Here is a 19936-nt window from a genome sequence, read left to right on the forward strand (position 1 = left end):
GCCGTGTCCAGGACCCAGACACCTGGCCCGGCCAGGCCCAGCCACACTCGGCCTGGAGCTGGCTCCAGCTGCCCTGGCCCTTAGCAGGCCTCTGGGGACAGTGGCCATCCAGTTACATCTTCCCCTCCCCAGGGAACCTGCTCCTCGCAGGGCAGGCCATGGACTTCTCTGAGCCTTCGCACAAGGAATGGTGGGTTGGCCTCTCCGGACAAATGTTTTGGGAAAGAATGTCCCGCCTCACAGGTGGGACAGGGTGTCAGTCTCTCAGGGGAACATGGGTGGCCAGGAGGACCCTTTCAGGGAGCTGAGAAGGCAGAGACCAGAAAACCAAACAAGGGTGAGTCCCCACGGTTTATTATGGAAGCCTATAAAAGAGCCATATTGAGTATTTCCAAAATCACAAAATGCACAACATTCATTTTTTAATATGCAACATGGAATATTATATACAGATTAAAACCACATGACAGCAAAAACACTCACACGGCACCAGTTTCATATCAAAACAAAACACACAAGTGCTTTTTCAATATTAAAACAACTGTGATAAAAACATATTAATATTTGAACCATGTTTACAATAGAGAAAAAATTCATATTTTACTAAATAACAAATATTTAACAGCAAAAACTTTATACTAAATATCTATTTTGAATTATAACAAAAATAGTACTTATAATAGTTTATAAAGACAGACACAAAATTATAACATTTATGAAAAAAAAAAAAGTTTTGTGTATAAAATAACATTATAGCGATCTGGGCAGGGTCACGATGGTGCCCAGAACACATATGCCAGCGCCCAACATCGAAAGTGCTTCAATCTGCAAGCCCGTGGCAGAAAGAGTTGTGTGGGGTTTTGTCTCTTTAACGTCAAGTTACAATAGTTAGGAATGCTAAGTGAGAAAACACTGCTCATCTAATGCTACCTCTAGAGAACCTATACACAGACGCAGACACGGATGGACCTACAGAGACGGGTGAATTTCGACACTGGAACCCTCCTGTCAGCCATTCAAGAGCTTTCTTCTGTTCTCTTCTTATTGCCTTTGAGACCCAGCGGGGCAAACGATCCCTCTTTCCCTCCGTCACGGGGATGCCCTCAGCCTTGCCTTCTCGGCCCCTCCCAGGCTGGCCACCCAAAGCGAAGGCCACTGAGCCCCCCCTCCCCGGTGGCCCTCCAGCCTCCCCGCCCCTCAGCCGGGCCAGGCCCGGTGGGCTTCCTGTCTGAAGCTGCACGCACTTACTCTCAGATATTCAGTCAACAATTGTCTGGGGCTGGGTCAGCTGAGAGGGGCACGGCCCTCCAGACACGGGGCTTTCTGTAGGTAACAAATTCTGCTGCACCATACAGCTATCTTGCAAACTTTGATGAGTCTTTACACACTTTTTGCCTGTTTTTCAGAATGTGGCAAGACAGAGATACTACTAACTTTTTTTTAATGTCAACTTTTGCTGATAATATCTGTGCTGCACTGGTGTTTTTAACAGTGAAAAGGTAGGAATGAGTGAAAAGCTTGTGCATGGGGTTACAGAGCAGTCCGTGGGGCACGAGCCATTCCTGCGGAGCCCACCACCAGGCAGGTGGAAATGGGGCAGGAGGGGGATGTGCCACCTGCCCGCTGAACCCCGTCTGGGGGCCACGGAGCTGCTCGCAGTGCTCACTGCTACGGAGGAGGGGTAATTAGGGGGATAGGTGTCCTGCGTTCCTCTTCTGTGTGTTTTTGAATTTCTCATAAAGACAAATCATCGCTTTTTCATAACATCAAAAGCCAAGAGAGAAACACGAAAAGCAAAGAAAAATCTGAAAACAGACAAAATTACTCCGAGACTCACCAAAGGCCCCAGAACATCCCTGGGAGGCATGTCTTGTTCCCAACACTCAAAAGGCCAGTGGCAGGAGCTACTCCTCTCTCATCCCCTGACCGGCCAGTTCTCACAAATCACATACCCTCCTCGTCAGCTCTCCCTGCAGCGCCCCCCACAGCTGCCTCAGGCCCTAGGCAGAGCCCGGGCCAGCTGTGGGGAAGGGCTGCTTCTGCACACACCTCCCCTTGCCTTCTTCCAGTCCCCACCCCCCTGAGCTGGGCTAAGCAGACAGTGGCACAGAGGTGGGAAGGGACTTCAGGGACACCTTTCCAAGGACAAAGGGCAACGGGCAAAGTGAGAGGGTTGAGTGGGGGATGACGGAGGCCTGGCTCCCCATCAGAAGAAAGAACCCGTATCCTTCCCCATACTCACTAGCCAGAGTGGGGGGCACCGGGGTGAAGAGTGACCAAGTGGGAGACGGTGGCAGCCTCCAAACCCCGCTGTGATCAAGGTCTCGGACGGAGCCGGGAGGGAGGCAGGGGGCTGCTTCCCCATCTCCAGCAGGGGACAGAGGCAGAGGCGCTGGACTTCACCCCGGGAGTGAGGCTCTGCGGTTGAACCCACAGAAGGTCTGGCAACTAGGGTGCTGCTCGACCCTAGGCCTGGGGGGCTGTGTAGCTTGCAGAAGTCCTGCCGGGGACAGCTGGGATGGAGGCCAGGGGACAGAGGACATGCTAGTTCCAGTCCCAGGTGATATCAGTGAATAAATAGGGACAGTGTTGGGGGGCAGCCCATGAGCCGAGGGCCTTGGGAGTGTGTGTAACAGGGAGCAGGGTGGGCTCCAGGCCACCTGGCGGGAAGGTGGGGATGTCAGTGCGCATGCCCAGGGCCACCAGAGAGGATGCTGGGAGGACAGGGCATGGGGCTCCTTTGCCCCAAGGTCAGAAGAGAGAAAAAGTAGCAGCAATAGGTAATTTCAAATGTCCAAAATGGCAAGGGGCAGGGCCTCCAGGCTGGTGACAGCCAAGCCTGCCAAGGGTGACTGTCATTCTATTACCCAAGATGCTGTTCCCGCGGGTGCCAGTGGCCACACCCAGAGGGGCACTCGGCCTTTCTAAGCCCAGGCAGAGGGGAGGGGGCGCTGAAGAGAGGGCCAAAGGGAGCACCTCTTTTCCTTCCTCCCCCATGTCAACCACCTGACCTCAAACTAAAAGAGTCCAAAAGAAGAGGGAGGGGAGAGATCAGGGCAGAACATCACAAGCAAAGGCTGCAGCACAGCCCACCGACATTTAACACTGTGCCGGGCATGCAGGGCCAGAGCCACGCCCTTTCCCAGGAGCCAAGCTGGTGGGAAACTGGAGAGACTGGAGAGAAGCAGGGCTGGGGAAGGGCCCCGCCCTGCAAGGACGGGGCCCTTTCGACTTGGGGTGGGGCTTGCTGGGGAGAGGGGCAGGGGAGGGCAAGGTCTGGGGGGCCCTCCCTCTTCCCCGGGCTCCAGCCCCCGCCTACACACAGGTTTCTACCCTCCCATCACCACCCACCCCTCTAGGGCCTGGCGCCTTAGACCGTGGCGCTCAGCATGGCCTCCGTCTCTGGCAGGATCTTGTTCTGGTTGGAGTCCAGGCCAAAGAACTTGACGCTGAGGCCGTCCACAGGGTGCAGGACAGGGACCAAGGTGATGCGGGGGAAGGTCCGGGTGGCCAGCTCGAAGCGGCTGGTGCTGGCCAGCTCCACGGCCAGCACCTTCAGGAAGAGCTTGGCCAGGTGTTTGCCCAGGCAGGTCCGGACACCGCCGCCGAAAGGGAGGTAATGGAAACGGCCGTCCTTGTCCTCGCTCCGTGCCTGACCGAAGCGGTCGGGGTCGAAGACGTTCACATCCTTGAACACGGGCGCCGTGTCATGCGTGTCCCGGATGCTGTACATGACACTCCAGCCTTTGGGGATCTGGAAACCCTGGAGGCAAGGTGGGGGCAGGGGTGGGATGAGATGGTGAGAACCAGAGGAGGTCTGAGGGGACCCAGGACTTTCTGCCTGCCTGCCCCCACCCAGCTGTTCCTGGCGGCACCGCACTGGGGGCCTGGGGCCTGGCCAGCCTCCCCTTTTGTTGTATTGATTAGTCCATCTTTATAGCTGTCCCCAAGCAGCTTCACAGGACATCCAGGTGGGCTGCATCTGACCCAGCATTTGGGGAAGGGTCTCTCCCATCGGTCCGGAAGCTCCCTGAGAGCCCGCACTGTCTCCCCGGCAGGCTGAGGCACCTACCCCGCGGGGAGCCATCAGCCAGCCTCCCACCCCCGCGGCAGGGCCCCCGCCCCACGGCGCCCAGCCTCACGTCGAGCTCGAAGGTCTGCAGCACGGTGCGGTAGCCGCCGGAAACGGGCGTGAACAGGCGCATGACCTCCTTGATGACGCAGTCCAGGTAGTGCAGCCCGCTGAGCGTGTCGAGGCGCAGCGTGCCCTCGCAGGGGCAGCCGCCTCTGTGCAGGATGCCCTGGGCCCGCAGCTCCTCCCGCAGCTTCTCCAGCACGGCCGGGTGCTTCAGCAGCTGCATGATGAGCGAGGTGCTGGCGCTGGCGGTGGTGGCGTAGGCGGCGAAGATAAGCTCCAGGGTCCCATCCTGCAGCCACGGGGGAGAAGCACCGCTCGCCACCTGGACCTGGGCTCAGCCGTGCGGCCCCAGCCTGGGGGCAGCCCCTCTCTGCCAGGGTCCCCCGTGCCCCAGGGGTCATCTAGCTGGGCCCTGCCTGCTTCCTCTGAGCATCACGTTGCTGGGGCATTTGGGCCATGATGGCCACAGGTTACAGGGCTAGTCCCCTGGCCGGGCAGAGGCACCAGCCTAAAAGTCCCCTGAGGTAGGGCTGCTTCCCACTCACTGCTGGACTCCAGGGCCAGCGCCAGTGGCCCTCATCAGAGCAGTGAGCTCACAGGAGGAAAAGAACAAATCCCAAGGAGCAGGCACTGCCAGGTGAGTGGGGCTGAGGTGCAGGGTCTAAACCTGGGCCTCCTGACAGGCGCCCCAGCCCCTTCCTCTATCTCCAGGTGGTCCGGATTGCTGAGCCGCTGGGGAAGCAGCCTGGGGTCACACCCTCGAGGCCCTGGGATGGGAATGTAGTGAGAAGGCCGAGGGGAGGTGGCCCCCAGAAGACTCAGAGCCCTTCCAGGGCTCCCTGGGGAGCAATGATGCCCCATGGAAAGGCCTCAACAAGTCATCTCATTCTAAACCCTGCACTTTACTAGCGTGGACGCTCAGCCCAGAGAGGGGAGTGAAGGAACCTGGGTCCCTCGCTTGCCATGGCACCACCTAAGAGTCACAAAACTTCCTGTGAAATGGGAAAGTCATTAGGTCTCCTTCCTGGCTCACCAGGAAAAAAGCTGGAGCCAGACTACAGGGGAAGCAGAGACAACAGGGACGGAGCAGTCTGCGGTCCGTGGCCACCAGCACCTGGCCAGCATGAGGGTGGCAGAGTCTAGGCGAGGATGAACGGATGCCGCCTCCCCTCACGTGGAGTACCCACCCTGGGAAAGGGCAGGCAGGAAGCCCTTCTCGGAGCCCAGTGTGGACAGTCTCGGTGCCCGCAGCCCAGCTAGGCTTGGCCAGTGCCAGGTGGGCAGGGAGAGTGTCAAATGCCATCAACTTGTAAAGGCTGGTGGGAACCAGAGGAGACCTAAATTTGGTCCAAATCTCTCTGCTCTTCCACAAGAGCTGAGGCTGCCCTCCAGAAAGTGGCTTCCCCTCTGGGCCTGCGTTTCCCTAGGTGACCTCCCAGGGCTACTGGGACCATGCCATACTGGGAAATGCACTGGAACAGTGAATATGGGGGAGTGGCTGCCAGGGTGTCAACAAAGCCGCTAATGCTGAGTCTATTCAGGGTTTCTAAGAGCCAATTTTCAGCATCTTTTCCAAAATGGTAGATGGGACTATGGGTGGGGAAAGCATGGGGCTCAGCTGCTGTGGGGACCCACCACCAGGACTGGGTGCACAGCAAGCCGTGGGGAGAGAAGGGTGGCCCTACCCATGTGGACTCTCCCACCCGGGGGAGGGCAGGTGCCTCACCTTCAGCTCCTGCATGGTCATCTCCTTCCCATGCTCCTTGCTGCTCTCAATAAGGATGTCCAGTGCGTCCGAGTAGTCCTTGCCCTGCGTGCACTGCAGCTTCTCCCGAATCGCCTTTTCCAGGCCCTTCTGTAGGATCTGCCGTGCCTGAATGCCCTGAGAGGAGAAAGGCCGTCCGGTCACCCAAGGGGAAGGGCAGGGTCACAGAGAGCCTCCTCCCAAGGCCGGGCAGGGCCAGGGATGGGGGTACTCCTCTGAGAACTTCCCATCTAATCTGCAGAGACCCCGGGTGAAGGCTCCACCCCACCCTTCCGCTGACACCTCCCCTCTCTCTGCCCCCGTGACCAGTCAGCTGCCCCCTCCCTCAGGAAGGGCAGGAAGGGCTCACGGATGCCCAGCTCGCCTCCTCCGAGGCTCTGTGTGCTCACCCGCCGGTAGCCGCTAAAGGGCAAGTCAACAGGCAGGGAGAAGACGTTCTCCACAAACTGCTGGTAGACCTCGAAGAGGTGCCCGAGGTCCTCCTCGGGGATGCTGAAGCCCAGCAGCACACGGATGGCCATGCGGAAGGTGAGCTTCTGTGCCTCCTGGTACACATTGATGGCCTCGGGGTGGCTGCTCCAAGCGCGCAGCGTGTCCTGGATCACCAGCTGGATCTTGGGCAGGTAGCTCTCCAGGGCCTCATGGCTGAAGATCTTGGAGAAGACCTGGGGGGTCCAGAGGGGCGAGCTGGTCAGATGGGCTGGGGCGTGCTCACAAGGCCTGACCGAAGCACAGCTCCCATGACTGCAATCAGGGGAAACTCCAGGTCCTTACTCTGATCGAGCTCAACTCCATCCATCTGCAGCCACAGCCCCTCTGCTGGCTCCTCTACTCTGAACACCCACCCTCTACTGCCCATGGCTTGGAGGGGAGGCAGGGGAAGGACAGGATTAAAACACAGTTTATGAAGTTAAGACTTTCCACATCACTCACAGGGTGACCTGAGCTGTCATCTCCTTTTCTGAGCCCCAGAAAAAAATGTGATCCAAACAATGGCAGAGCCTGGAGACTAGACAGTCCAGCTGCCAACAGGTCTGCAGGCGATGGACCAGCCATGGGGGCAACACAAGAGGTGGCTGGGCGGGGCTGGAGAGGAGGCCTCCATTGCAGGGGGGGGGGCATTCCTGAATGCCCAGGACACGGGGCAGAAGTGGCCCCAAAAAATAGAACACAGGTGAGTAGACTGGACAAGGAAGAGGGGGAAAACAGTAGGTGGCTCTTTTACTCCACTGATGGGAGAACAAGAAAGCCTAAGGCTAGACTGCACGCAGGACTTCCTGAGACCCAAAACTGCTCTCACTCCCTGGGAAATAACAAGGTGGAGATCCTAGGGAGTCTGTTAACAGCTATGCCATGAAAGTGTCTTCAGTGTGGCCGGGTCTGGAGACAGGGGGATGGGGAGAAGGCTTTCCACTCCAGAAGATCAGAAACCCAGATAGAAGCCCTTTTAATTCCTGTATCTTCCCAGTCCATTTTAAGTAGTCAATGAGTCCTGTCTCCACCTTCCCTGCTTTCTGTCCTCCTGAATCTTGAGCAAGGAATTCCTCAGTCCTCCTGCCCCTTCTTCACCCAGATGCCCCTATGCATGGCTTCAGGCTGCTGCCCACCGTGGACAGGAGAAGGTAAGATGTTAGGTTATTTACTGATGGCCTGTGGGTCTCACTGGTAACCAACAGCCTCTAACCTCAGTCTCCAGAGTCCAGAGCAGAAGGGGGTGCCCCCACCAGCACCAAGGGAAAGGTCATCGGGGAAGGCAGAGAGGGGAGGGGCAGCACAGAGGGAGGAGGCAAATATTCCTCTAGCCACACCGCCCCCCAGCCCCACGCAAACCACACACACGCGCCTGCCCTCCCCTCCTGCCCCCAAACACAACCACCGCACAAACTGTAAATGTGAGAATTTCCCCTGCAGTCAGCTCAAGGAGGAAAAGGTAACATTTTCCTGGCCCCAGCCCTGCATGGCTAATGGGAGGGCTGGTTTGTAGAAATAACAGTGCTGGCCCTTCAGTGGCCCAGCCAGGCATTCACAATAGCACTTTGATTCCGAAATTCCCGGTGGGCAGGAGGAGGGAGGGAGGGAAGGAGGCCAGTGAAGGGCAGAGAAGCCAGCACTGTTTGGGGCTGCTCCTGCTACGAAAGGACAGCTGGAATGTGGAAGGATGAGGGGAGGTGGCCGGGGCAGCCCAGGTCTGGGCAGGTCACTCACACCTTGCTCAGTTGTGGGGGCCCTGGGAATTTCCTGGGGTGGGAACTCAGCTGCCACCTCCCTTCAGGGTGCTCTCTGCCCCAGCTCCCCCACCCTAGTGTCCTTAGGATTCCAGGTTCAGCTCTTGGTCCAAGAGTTTTATGGATGGGAGTGGGGCCCAACATTGGCTCACTAGGGGCCCTTACAAAACAGCAAAGAGCCCACAGGATGAGCAGAGAGGGATCTGTGGGAGCCAAGCAGGCTCACGAGGGAGGCAGGACCATAACTCTGTGACTGCCAGGCCTCGGTGGGGAGGCTGGAGGAGGAGCAGGCAGGCACAGGGGCCAGAGCCAGCCAGCCCGGGCCAGAATTGCACTGCCATGAAGGGGAGAAGGCAGGGGCAGCACACGGAGACCTGGGCCCAAAGGTGGGCAGGTGGAGGGGGAATCGAGCAGAGGCCAGGCCCACCAAGACCAGCCAAAGTCAAAGCAGCTAGGCTCTAAGATGCAGTTGGGGCTGGGGAAAGGCAGGCTGGGCACCCAGAGACCTGACTTTTAAGTCCAGATCACCCACCAACTTACTGTGTGAGTGTGATCATGGCCAAGTCACCACCCACCCCAGCTTCAGTTTCCTCGCCTGTAAACTGGTGAGGTGGAACCAGGTGACCTCTGTGAGTCCTTTCAATGTGCAGATCATATAAACACCAATATCCATGTGTCCCGAGGTACTGTCCCCTCAGAGAAGCCCAGAATCTGGCATTGCAAGAATCATCCAGTAAGTGCCTGCCAGGCCCCCACTCACACATCCCGTATGGGCTACAGAAGCTCAGGAGGGGCCATCCCAGGGTCACCGAAGGAGGCGCTCAGAGGGTTCCCACTGTACCTGGAGGAGTGGGCCAGGCAGGACCCAGGGATAAATAAGCCCTGCCCTGCCCCAAAGGTTACATTGCCTGCGCCCTCTAGCGATGGCTGGCTGAATCGCTCCTCCTCAAACCCTGGGGGCCAAGGAGGGCAGGGAGGACTCAAGGGGACCTAGGACTGAGCAGAGAGACTCCAAGGGCAGGGTGTCCATGCCTTATCTCTAGATGGGAAGGGGCCCTGAGCAAGGCAAGGAGCTGGAATGACCCCAGGAAGCCCACTGACACCCCGCACCTGCAGGCCACCTGGGGTGGGGCTTCTGAAAGAATTGTAGCCATGACCAGAGCTCTTACCTTGACCATCCCGGAGTCTAACTGAATGTTCTGCAGTCCCTTTCCACCTGGCTGTCCCACGATTCTCCTCTGAGCCGCACCCCTCCCCCAGCCCCGAGGTGGAGGAATTACTCAGAGAAGCCAAGCAAAGGCAGAGACTGCAGGCACACTGGGCCGAAGGGGCTTTGCTCAGAGGTCACCAAGTCCAGGCCCCTGCCTCCGGCCTAGCTGTTCCACAGGCATCGGGGCCTCCCAGGCGCCGGGAAAACTCCAGGGCCTCCTCCCTGGGACCGTGCCCAGGGTGAACAGCGCAGGCACTTCCCAAAGCCAGGGCAGCCCAGAAACCACCACCCACCACAAAGACCAGGAGGAGGCGGAGGTGCGGGCCAGGGCAGAGGGAGGCCTGGGCACGTGGGGGCGGGCAGGGTCAGGACTCGGGCACAGGGGAAGGCGCCGGGCTCAGTGTGAAGAGGGGAAGGGTTCCTGGCGGGCCCCGGAGCCCATGCCCTGACCACAGTCGTACAAGAGCCAGGGCTGCTTTGTTTCCCTCTGGGGCTTCCCTGGGAATTCCCACAAGTAAGCCAAGAATGCTGGACAAAGGTCACCGGGAGCCGGCCGGGCCTGGGGAAAGCCCTGCAGAGGGAGCAGCAGGTATGGACATCCCAGCCGGGCTGGTGCCAGGGAAAGCAGGGCAGAGGCGCACGGGAGACCCGGGAGCTTCAGGCACGGACGGACGCGGGGCAGGATGCGTCCTCACTCTGAAGGATGTGCTCGGAAACCCTCCCCCCACCTCTACTGCTTTTCCCAACAGTGCAATTGGTTCAAGAGCCTGCATCCCGGCTTCTCCCTCTCCCTGGAATAAAAGCTGATTCTGCAACCAGGGTCTGGGGGAACCACCAGGGGGCTTGTCAAGGCTCAAATTCCCCATTGTGGTCTTTGCTAATGCCTCCCCAACACCCCTATGGCTCCCTCCCCGCTTCCGCCTCTCACCCAGTGCCCTGGGAGGGGCGTCGCTCACTGGACCCCCACAGCCCTGCGTGCTGACCCCTCAGCCAGGTAACCTCCCCTTCTCCACTGGCCTGGCGGCTATGGATGGAGGGAGAGAGGATGGGCAGCTTCAGAAGCAGGAAGAACCGAGAGGGAACCCACTCCCCGGGCCAGTGACTCAGACTGGGAGGAATGGAAGCGGCTGCCCAGGAGGGTGGGGGCCTGGGCAGGCCACCCCGCCAAGCCACCGGAGCCACGGCCTGCGGAGTGGAAAGAATAACAGAGGGCGGGCAGCCGCCGCGGCAGCTGTCCGCACAGCACAGGGGTGACGCCAAGGTGTGTACTTTATACTCAAGTAAGGGGGAGGCCGAGAGAGGACGTCATCTTCCCAGCTGCCTGGCGTTTCCATGGCCCTCGGCTTCACCCTGGCTGCCTCCCGAGCCAGGCCCTGCTCAGCCCCTCTGATTGGGAGGGGCTGGCCCAGACCCCCCAGCCTGGGCATGCCCCTTCTGGGTTCCCAGCATCTGTGGGAACGCAGTAGCCGTCCCCCATTTGACTCCAGTTCCAATGGTCTCAACACAACAATGGCACGTGGTAGGGGAGGGGAGGGCAGCACTGAGCACATACCTGCTGGACCACAGAACCTAAGAAGGTCCACCCAGACCCTCTTCCCCTTCTCCAGCCGTAGGTAAAGCCCTTTGGAAAGCTGAGGCCCAAAGCAGGAAGGGCCCTTCCAAGGTCACATCCAGGGCATGACTGGCCACACTCACTAGGGTCCCTAAACACCCTGCGTCTGCCACTCCATACCCCACTGGGCCACCCTCTACCAATCGTGGGGGCTCTGAGTTTATCTAAGAGCCCTGGAGGAGACCCACCTCTATGGCCCAAGTTTATTCCAAGGGTAAAGCCAGCTACTCTGGTTTGCTCTCAAAATTTGTCAGCCCCTGGAGATACACCTCTAACCTCTGCCCTTTGGCCTGGGGAACCTGGAACAAATACAACATGGCACAGGGGGCTCAGGGCCAGACGGGACTCCAGCCAAGCCTCCCCACCTCCGACCAAGGCCACAACTGTCTCCCCAGGCTGGGAGAGTGCGCAAACATGTTTCAGCATCACAGCCTTGGACCCCGCCCCACCCTGGGAGGACACAGAAGTCGGGGGAGAGGGAGGGGCAGCCCCGGCCTGGCACAAGGGCAGGCAGAGTGAGGAGCCCACCCCCAGGCGCTGGGCAGCAGTCGTGGGCACCCTCCCCCGCCGACCTTCAGAGAGATCCGCTCCTACCACCCGCCCCCTCAGCAGTTTCTAGTGTTACAGTAACTTTTGGGTGAAGGATCTCTGTTGGCCGAACAAAGGCTCTGTCTGTGCCTATGCTGGGGGGCGGGGCAGAGCTCCCAGTAGCAGGGCTGCCCGGCTGTGCCACCTACCACCTCCCCATCTGATGCAGGTGGGACCTTCTGCCCTGAGCTGAACCTGGCAGATGTGACATTCAAGCCAGGTGCTGTGCATTCGTCCAAAGGCCAGTCTGAGCTGGCCTTCCCCAGGAACCGGCAACCACTGGCCCTCTTGGCTGTGCCCTCCTGCTGAGGCACCTCCTGGCCTCTCCATTCTGACACAAACTCCAGGATACACAGGATTTGAGAGGAGTGCAGTAACCCTGAGCCTGAGCTCCACCTCCACTCAGGATGGGGCCCAAAGGCCAGGTCAGTGAGGGACAGTGGGTGGGAAGGCAGGGCTTCTTAATCTCTACCTCTAAAACCCAGGGAGCTGCTCCCCAACTCCAGCCATGAGCACAGAGGTCCCTAAAGCCAGGGGTCAGGGCAGGAGGAACAAGACCACCACTCCTGGGGTCTCTCCAGCCCAGGGCTCCAAGGCTAAGTGCATCCCTGTGATGCACTCCAAGTTCCCTGCCAGCGTTTCAGGGCCACTGTCTGAAAAGCCCTGAAGATGCCCGCCCTTTGGTGCAAAGAGGCCCGGCCCTATCGCCAAAGGGAAAGAGGAAATGTCTGATCCTGGTCTGGGCGGCTGGGCCCTGGGTGCTTCCAGAACTACCCATGGCAACACCCCTCCTTCTCTGTGCCTCTTCCTTATCAGACTCCATGCACCCTCCTAGGGCAAAACCCAGGCTCTCTGCACACAAAGAGGGATACGGTCCCTCCCCCTCAGAGACATCCCAGGCCCCAGGTAGGGGGTGGGTAACAACGGAGGAGGGACAGAGTCTGAGGTCATGGTTATAGGGACACAGGTCTGGCTTCCAGATAGGATTCTGTTAGACTGAGCAAGATATTCTGGACTTTCTCCCTGGCAACCCTACCCTTCTTGGTCCTAGACCACCAGGGCAGCCTTGGACAAACACCTGGAGTGCAGCAATGGCTGTGAGGAGCCCCTTCCCAGCACATCTGGTCAGACCTCCCAGAGAAGGGGTGGGGTAGCAGCCCCAATGGAAATAGTGACGCTCTGAGCTCCCCGCCAGCAGGGCCCCAGCACACCTGGGCCCCAATTCCTGCAAATACATTCTAACCGGGCTGGGGCCTGGCCCAACAGCTGGCTCTCCAGCCAAGTCCCTGCTCCCATGCTTGCACCGTGGGCTAAATAAGGCCTGGGGGGTGGGGGAGGAGGGGAGTGGCACACAGCAGCCCCACCCTGGCCAGATTGAGTCCACTGGGCATTGGATCCACAGACTGGCCATTTTCTCCAGGACCAATATGTGTGCTTCTGCGTATACGCTTCTCATCCCTCCAGCTGGATTCCACTTCTTGAGGGCAAGGACCAAGTTTCCCCGCTTCTATGTTTCAAATACAAACCTATGTTTGAGACACAAGACCTGCTATTTAATCCTGTAAACTTAAGTTTATGGAACATCAGTTAGAGATTTGGGGTAAGGACCTTTCCATCTGCCCATTTAACACAGGAGCCCCATTCGTGCCACACAACAAGCATGTGACTAGTACACACAGGATGGCCCTCCTTCAGGTTCCCAAGCCACTGTCAGGAAGAGCTGGTCTCTGGCTGCACCACACCCTCCCCCAGGAGCCAGAGGGCAAGGGAGCCCCAGAGAGGGGGACCATATATGCCTCATTCAGGGTTTTCCTTTCTGGCCCTACCAGGATCCCACCCCCTCATCCAGTCCCTACCTCCCCTTTTCTTCGTGGCATATTCCTCCAGCAGCATTCATCGGTGCCCCTCCTTTCTCCTCCCCCTTGAACAATGTAAGCCAAAATCTTGGGGCTTTCCAGGGGTGCCCTCCCCACCTGGAGGCCCAAAGCCAAGTCAAGCAGAGTGTGCATGAAACTGCAGGGCAACAACCTCCCCCCAAAGCCCTCTGCACCCCCAGGGTCTCACACTCAGGTCCTGACCAAGCCTCCTGCCTCCCAGCACGCACTCCCCATCTCCACCCCCACCCTCAGCTTCTGCAGCCCCAGGTGGGCTCTGTTTGGTGACTTAGAAGCAACTCTTTCCAAGGATTCCTGTGTTGTAGGCCCTGCCCTGTCTTTTCTTCCCTTCCTAACAGTGGTTCAGTCCCTCAGCCTCTCTTAGCCTCAGGGTCCCCTTCTCAATCGCTTTCTTGTCAAAGCCTTCATAAAGATAAAATGAGGAAGCAGCCACGTTCTTTGGAGCTGGGGTTCTGAGTCTGGGGCTCTCTCCTAACTCTCTGAAAAAAAGCTTTCGGCAGAGTCACAAAGACTAAAAAAAAAAAGAAGCGTCCAACATATTTGAAAAGTCCCGATTCCTGAGCCTAAAGCCCCCTCCCAGCCACTCCCAAGAACCCTCGTCATCTGCCCCCGGGCTCGGTTAGCTGCTTCCTGCTTTGGTGAAGCAGATGGGGAGACGACTTTAGAAGCCCCTTTCCCAGCCCTTGAAATTCACGCTTTGGCCCGGGGTCGGGTTGGGGGGGAGCGGTGTACGCGCAGACCAGTCCCTTCTGATTTTCCTCCTTTTGTCTGCTACGGAGAAGTACTCTTCACAGGCAGTTCGTAAGGCATCAAATACCATAGCATGAATTCCTCTGTTCACCAAGACCACTTCACACACAGGCTTCCGGCGGAGGGGGCTGCCCGCCGTCGCCCCCTCCCCTGTTCCCTCTCTGCTACTCTTCCCGGGGATCAGAGGCCGCCTCTCGCTTTCCTTTAGGTTTCAAACCTGGTGGGTCCACTGACCCAATGGAAAAAATAAAGGGAGGGGAGGTCGTCCAGGCCCCCCTCCCACCCTCTCCCCCGAATCGCGGCTGCTTTAAGCCAGCGGGCCGGCGCCCCGCCCGCCGGCGGCTCAGCTTTCGGGTTACTGCAGTTCAAATAGCACGTGCCGCCGGCGCTCAGAGCCGCGGCGGCGGCGCAGCCCTGGGAGGGGGCGGGGAGGCCTGCTCCGTGCGCGCTGGCTCGCTTCCTGCGCGCCTCTTCCAGGCGCTCGGGAAATCCACGGGATAAACACCCACTTTCTCTTCCTCTTTATGGGAGGGGGTAGGTGCGCTTTGATCCCCCGCCGCCCCTCGGCGGTTCTCCCACCCCTCCGCCCTTCCTTCCTCAGTCCAGACCATCGCGCGCGGTGGCCCAAATTTCACCTCAGCTCTCCCAGGCAGGGCCCAGCGATCGCTGCCCATAAGGTGTCCCCGGCTCCCCGCCCCTGCCCGTGTCGCCCTTAAATCAACCTGTGGCAGGAAGGCTAGGTGTGATTTGAGAATGATCCATCTCAAGTCCTCAGAATTCCAGGGAGTGAAAAGGGGAGCGCTGGCCACCATCCACCCTCTCTTTTTTCTAGTTTTGTGGAGCACGATGAGGACAGGCGTTGGACGCCCCTGTCGCCGCATGTTTAAGTTTTCCAAACCACCCCCCAAATAGCTATTCGCTGGGCCTGGCAGTGTGCGTGGCGTAGTGGGTCAGCAAGAGGGCGGGCCCGGAGGAGGCCTGTGCAGGACCTGGATCCCAAATCGCAGCCGTCTAGGCTGAAAGCCTCGGGATCCTCTCCAGCACGGTGTGCAAACAAGGACGCAGATTCAGGTGGGGACGTCCCTGGGGCTCTGAGAACTCCTTACCCCGGGGGGGGGGGGGGGTGTACGGGAAAAGAGGGTCAGAGCACGGTTCCGGGGCTCCTAGCCCAGAGCTCTTACCTTGCGCTTGTTGCGGTGGATATCACCGATGGAGTTGGCCACCGTGTTCGGGCCCAGCAGCATGCGTGTGCTACGTGGCCATTCCGTGCTCACGAGGTGATGCTCGCCCATGAGGATCTTGCGCACGTTCTCCGCGCCCGTCACGCGGATTAGCGGCCGCCCTAGCAAGTGCGTCTTGAACACGTTGCCATACTTCTCCCTCCGCGACGACTGGAAGCCAGAGCCCTGCGGGGGGGAACGCGAGAAACCTCTCTCAAGGCCCACATCTCCAGATGGGACGCCCTGGAGGCCCAGCCTCGAGGGCTCGCGGGGGAGGGGTGGAGGACCCCACCCGGGGCACCGGTCCTCTACCCCGCTACACACACACACACGTTTTATTTTTCATAGCATGCACAAGAACTGGGAAGTAGGGCCTAGAGGATAATAAATAATGCAAGGGGGCGAGAGGCCCAGGGCACCCCGCGGGAGACTGATTTTTAGTAATGACTTGCGGGAGGGAAAAGGTATCCCGGACGGCGGGACTCGAAGCTAGAGCCTTCGCCTCCCCCATCCCCCGCCTCGCGCTCCGGAGACTCTCGGAATAAATATTTCCAGGCTCCCAGCCACGGGCTGGCGAGACCCCGCGGGGTGGCCGCAGGCCAAAGATTATTTATAGCGGTGAGCGGTCGGTGCCCGGAGGCAATCACTACAGATGGGGGTTGGGGTTTCCTCCGTTCGCGGGTGTGGGCCGCGAAGGGACCCGGCGGCCCTCCGAGGGCTCCAAAGGGTAGGGTCACGGGCCGAGAGCCGCGATTTTCCTAATGCAATTTGCCCTGGAAATAACTGAAAAGGGCTTTAGTCGCCGCCCTGGAGTTTGGAACGCGAGCGCGGAGAAAGGCGCTTCCCGCGGGGCGGGGCGAGGCGGGGCGGCCGCCCCAGGTAACCGGATCCCCGGCGGCGGCGGCGGCGGCGGCACAAGCCGAGCACGGCCAGGCCCCAGCCCGGGCCCGGCGCTCGGAGGAGCTGGATGTGCCGGCCCCGCGCGGGTACCGGAAACCGAGGGGACCTCCGAGGGGCGGGGGCAGGGGCGTCCCGCTCACCTTTGACGTCGACGCTCGCCACCCAACCCCACATTTTAACCCTTCTTGTGCCGGGCAGCACCCGGTGAGAAGGGGAGGGGCGCCACCTGTCAGGCTGTCCCGCCTGCCCGCCAGCAGACGTGACGATGCGGGCTCCAGACCTGTGGGGTCATGCACCCCCGAAGGGATAACTCGGCTTCCTCTTTTCCCGGGTTGGTACCCCTCCTCACTTTCCTTTCTTCCACCGAAAAGTATTCTCCATCGAGATGTGTACACACCCCAGCCCTGCGGAAAAGTGACTCTGCAGAACCTGGAGTCCTAATCACTTTTCCACATGCGCCTCCGGCCCGGGCGCGCAACAAGGATCCAGCCCCGAGCGCCCGCGCCTCCAAAAGAGGGGGGCTGGGCCGCGGGGGACGCCGCCCCACTCCCAGGTTGGCGGGTGGGGTAGAACTCCCCCCACCCAGCCGCAGTTCTAGATGGCGTCTACCCCTTTAAGAGAAATCGAGGCGAGGGTTGAGGTGCGACAAAAGGAGGGTGAGGAACGGAGTTCCCTCCCTCAGTCTCTACCGTCTCTCTCACTCCGTCTGACTCTCCTTCTCTCCTCTCCTGCGTTTCCTCTGTTTTTCTTTTCTTTCGACACAAAAGTTGGGTTGTGAATTTTCCGAGGTCGCCGCCGCCTCTCTCCTGCCACCCCCCCACCTCTGATCTGCCTAACTATAATTAAAGTGCGTTTTTTGTGGCATTAATAAAGAGTTATTTGTCCGCCGTTTCCACGGTCTTCACAAAGAGGACTTTCATAGGGGCAGCCGCTCGGGCCGCGAGTCCAATTTATACAAAAATGTTGTATTTTTAGCCCTGGGCTCTGTTTAGATGGCGCACGGTGGAAACGGAGAGCCCTTGGAGGTCCCCCCGTAAAATCTGATAAATGACTCCGAAAAAATAAAGCTGGGATTCAGAGGGCTCCCATTAACCCCTTCAATGCTCCTCTACAGGCATCCCCCATTTCCCTCCCACCTCAGAGTCAAAGGCCCCGGGGGCGGATGGATCCAGAGGCTTAAGGCCTGCTTCCTCCTCCCCATCTTACCTGTCGGTTGGAGACTGAGCCCCAGGGGTCCTTGTGGGATTCGGAGAAAAGGTCAGGGGGACGTCGGGGGCGGGGGTGGAGATCAGGGAAGGTCGGGGGTGACAGACTGCGAATTCTGCAGATTGGCTCTAACAAGGCAGAGGCCGATACCCCTGTGAATTATTTTATTTCCTAAAGTCTCAGCCAAAAGCCTAGACCACCGCTGCAGTTAACCCTTTAAGTGTGGTAGCACGGAAGTAGCTCTAGGGATTTCTTTACGGAGTGACGGGGGTCCCATTGATTGAAGTGAACCCCACCTTGTTGCACGAACAGCCCCCAAATAAGATGGACTGATTCCAAGACTTGGGAAGACCACTGGGCAGAGGAACCTCGCATGCCCCTCTCGCCCCTGCTCTGCTGTCAATTGGCGCCAGGCGGGGGAGGGGGGCGGGGCGGGGCTGCACGGGGTGTCTGTGTCCGCGCGCGGATTGCACGCGTCTGTTAATTTCAAACCAAGCTTTCGCACTTCTAAACCTACGGATCTGTACGTTCACCTCCCGCCTCACCTCTCCCGTGCTGGGGCTGTCTGTTTCAGTACAGCCATCCTTCCGCTAACTCGCATCAGCACCCGCCCGACAAACACGCGAGCACACACGCACATAACACACCTCCCGCGGTTAACCCAGAGGACCCCCCTCCCTAAAGAAAAACCTGGAGTGTATCAAATTGCAAAAGCGATTGTCTAGCACTTGACGAGGTTAATTCCAGGTTAATCTCCCCATTACCTACCTGGGTCTGGTTCCCGACGCGCCTACCCCTATTATCACCAGCAGCGTGGGTTGTGCGGCGTCTAACAACAAACACGCGCTCTATGGATCACACCTCTCCCAAGTTACTCTCCCCTGCTAAACCGTCTCCACCCAGTAAGTAAATAGCCCCTTTTCTCCGAAAGCCGGGAAACCTCGGGTCTCAGTCTTATTTTCTTTGGGTTACCTCCTTCCTCCCCCACCACAAAACACACACACTTTCTCGGACCGTGGACCAGGGCAATTGTACCTGGCATAGCCGGTGATGAGGCGGGAACACAGCCCGGATCTTAAAGGGGCAATTCTTGCTGCCACTGGCCCTCTCCTTCTCTCCCTGACTCAGTGTTCGGATCCCAGTGACACCGTCAAAGCCCAAGAGGCGGACGACTACTGGGGCCTGGAGCGCGAAGGGGCGGCGAAAGCGACTCACAACTGGACGCCCCCTCCGGCTCGCGCTGCGCTGCACCCCCCGCACTCCCAGCCCGGACGCTTTATGCACCCCTGCTGAGTCTCTTGAGACTGGAAAAAGTCAGTCTCGGGAGCCCTCTCGGGTGCGAGTACCTCTCTTACCAGCCCCCTAAACGTGCGCACCCGCCGCCAGCGGGCTCTGAACCACACCGTAGGCGGGCAGGGGAAGCCCGGGCAGCTCAGGCTGAGAGGAGGGAAGGGGCGGGGCGGGGACCGATGCCTTCAGGCTCCCGGCGCCCCCTGGCCGGCCGGCGGCTCCAACTCGCCGGTGCTTGCGGCTAGCGGACCCTGGAGAGCAACGGAGCGAGGAGTGCGCCCTTACCTGTAGCAGCCAGTGGCCGGTCTCTCCGATGAGCGGGAAGCCCATGGAGCCTTTGGGGATGGGCAGCTTGCAGCTCTTGTCGCGAGTGGCAGCCCAGCGCAGCTGCCACAGCTGCTGCGACACGGCCAGCAGCAGCGTCACCGACACCAGGCACGCGGCGAGGGTGGCCAGCGCCGACACCAGCTCCAAGCCTTCAAAGAGCATGTTGGCGGCCGCTCGGGGGATTAGCTGTGCGGGCCGCGGCGGGGGAGGGGAGGGCCGGACGAGAAGGGACGGGAGCGGCGGGGGAGGGGAGGCTGCGGCCGGGGGTCCTGGCACCTCCAGCCGAAACAGAAAAGGAGGAAGGGGCGAGGGAAGGGAAGTGGAGGCTGCGAGGGGAGAGGAGAGAGGGGGGGAAATCGCCCAAAAGAAGAGAGAGGAGACACGAGGCGACTCAGAGTGTAACTTTGTTTGTTTGTTTGTTTGTTCCCTTATAGAGGGCTTGGGGGCTGCTCGAGGGGTGGTGAGATGAAGCCGTGAATCAAGCTGGTGAATTAGCTCTCCCCGCAACCATCACATTCGGAAAACTTTGGAAAACTTTGTCCAGCGGGAGCCTCTCTCGTAAGCCCCTTCCCCTGCTCGAAAAAAAAAAAAAAAAAAGAAGGGGGACAGAGAACTAGCGGAGAGAAAATACGATCGATTTGTCGAAAGTTTTCCCCTCAAATTCCTAGGTGGAAAAAAAAAGGAAAAAATCCTGAATCCCAAATTCCAACGAACCCCAGAAACTTTGGGTGCGAGGGGGAAGGCTCCCCGGCTGAGGCTAGAGGAGAGGTCGAGCCCAGAGTGCCTGGGCTGCCCCGGGCGGCGCGCCCG

At 59.2% G+C, this 19936-nt stretch overlaps 1 protein-coding gene and 1 long non-coding RNA gene across 5 annotated transcripts; one reads left to right on the forward strand and one right to left on the reverse strand.

Annotated features, from left to right (window-relative positions):
• Window positions 1-332: 332 nt before the first annotated feature.
• CYP26B1 (cytochrome P450 family 26 subfamily B member 1) lies at window positions 333-19570 on the reverse strand. Of its 4 annotated transcripts, none has more exons than XM_074341306.1 (6): window positions 19085-19570; window positions 15365-15589; window positions 6293-6568; window positions 5865-6020; window positions 4143-4427; window positions 333-3763 (listed from the first exon to the last, which is right to left on the reverse strand). In XM_074341306.1, the coding sequence occupies exons 1-6, from the start codon at window positions 19286-19288 to the stop codon at window positions 3371-3373; spliced, it is 1539 nt and encodes a 512-aa protein (XP_074197407.1). In that variant the 5' UTR covers window positions 19289-19570; the 3' UTR covers window positions 333-3370. The 4 variants fall into 4 exon arrangements, with proteins under 4 accessions (XP_074197407.1, XP_045379148.1, XP_010961993.1 ...); XM_045523192.2 differs by lacking the exon at window positions 19085-19570 and adding an exon at window positions 18545-18688; XM_010963691.3 differs by lacking the exon at window positions 19085-19570 and adding an exon at window positions 18278-18381.
• Window positions 18292-19729, forward strand: LOC141573342 (uncharacterized). Its single transcript, XR_012499008.1, has 3 exons — window positions 18292-18411; window positions 18638-19234; window positions 19561-19729. It is a non-coding gene; the product is annotated as an uncharacterized LOC141573342 (long non-coding RNA).
• The last annotated feature ends 207 nt before the right edge of the window (window positions 19730-19936 follow it).

The sequence above is a fragment of the Camelus bactrianus genome, chromosome 15 (assembly GCF_048773025.1).
Source record: "Camelus bactrianus isolate YW-2024 breed Bactrian camel chromosome 15, ASM4877302v1, whole genome shotgun sequence".
Classification (NCBI taxonomy): domain Eukaryota; kingdom Metazoa; phylum Chordata; class Mammalia; order Artiodactyla; family Camelidae; genus Camelus; species Camelus bactrianus.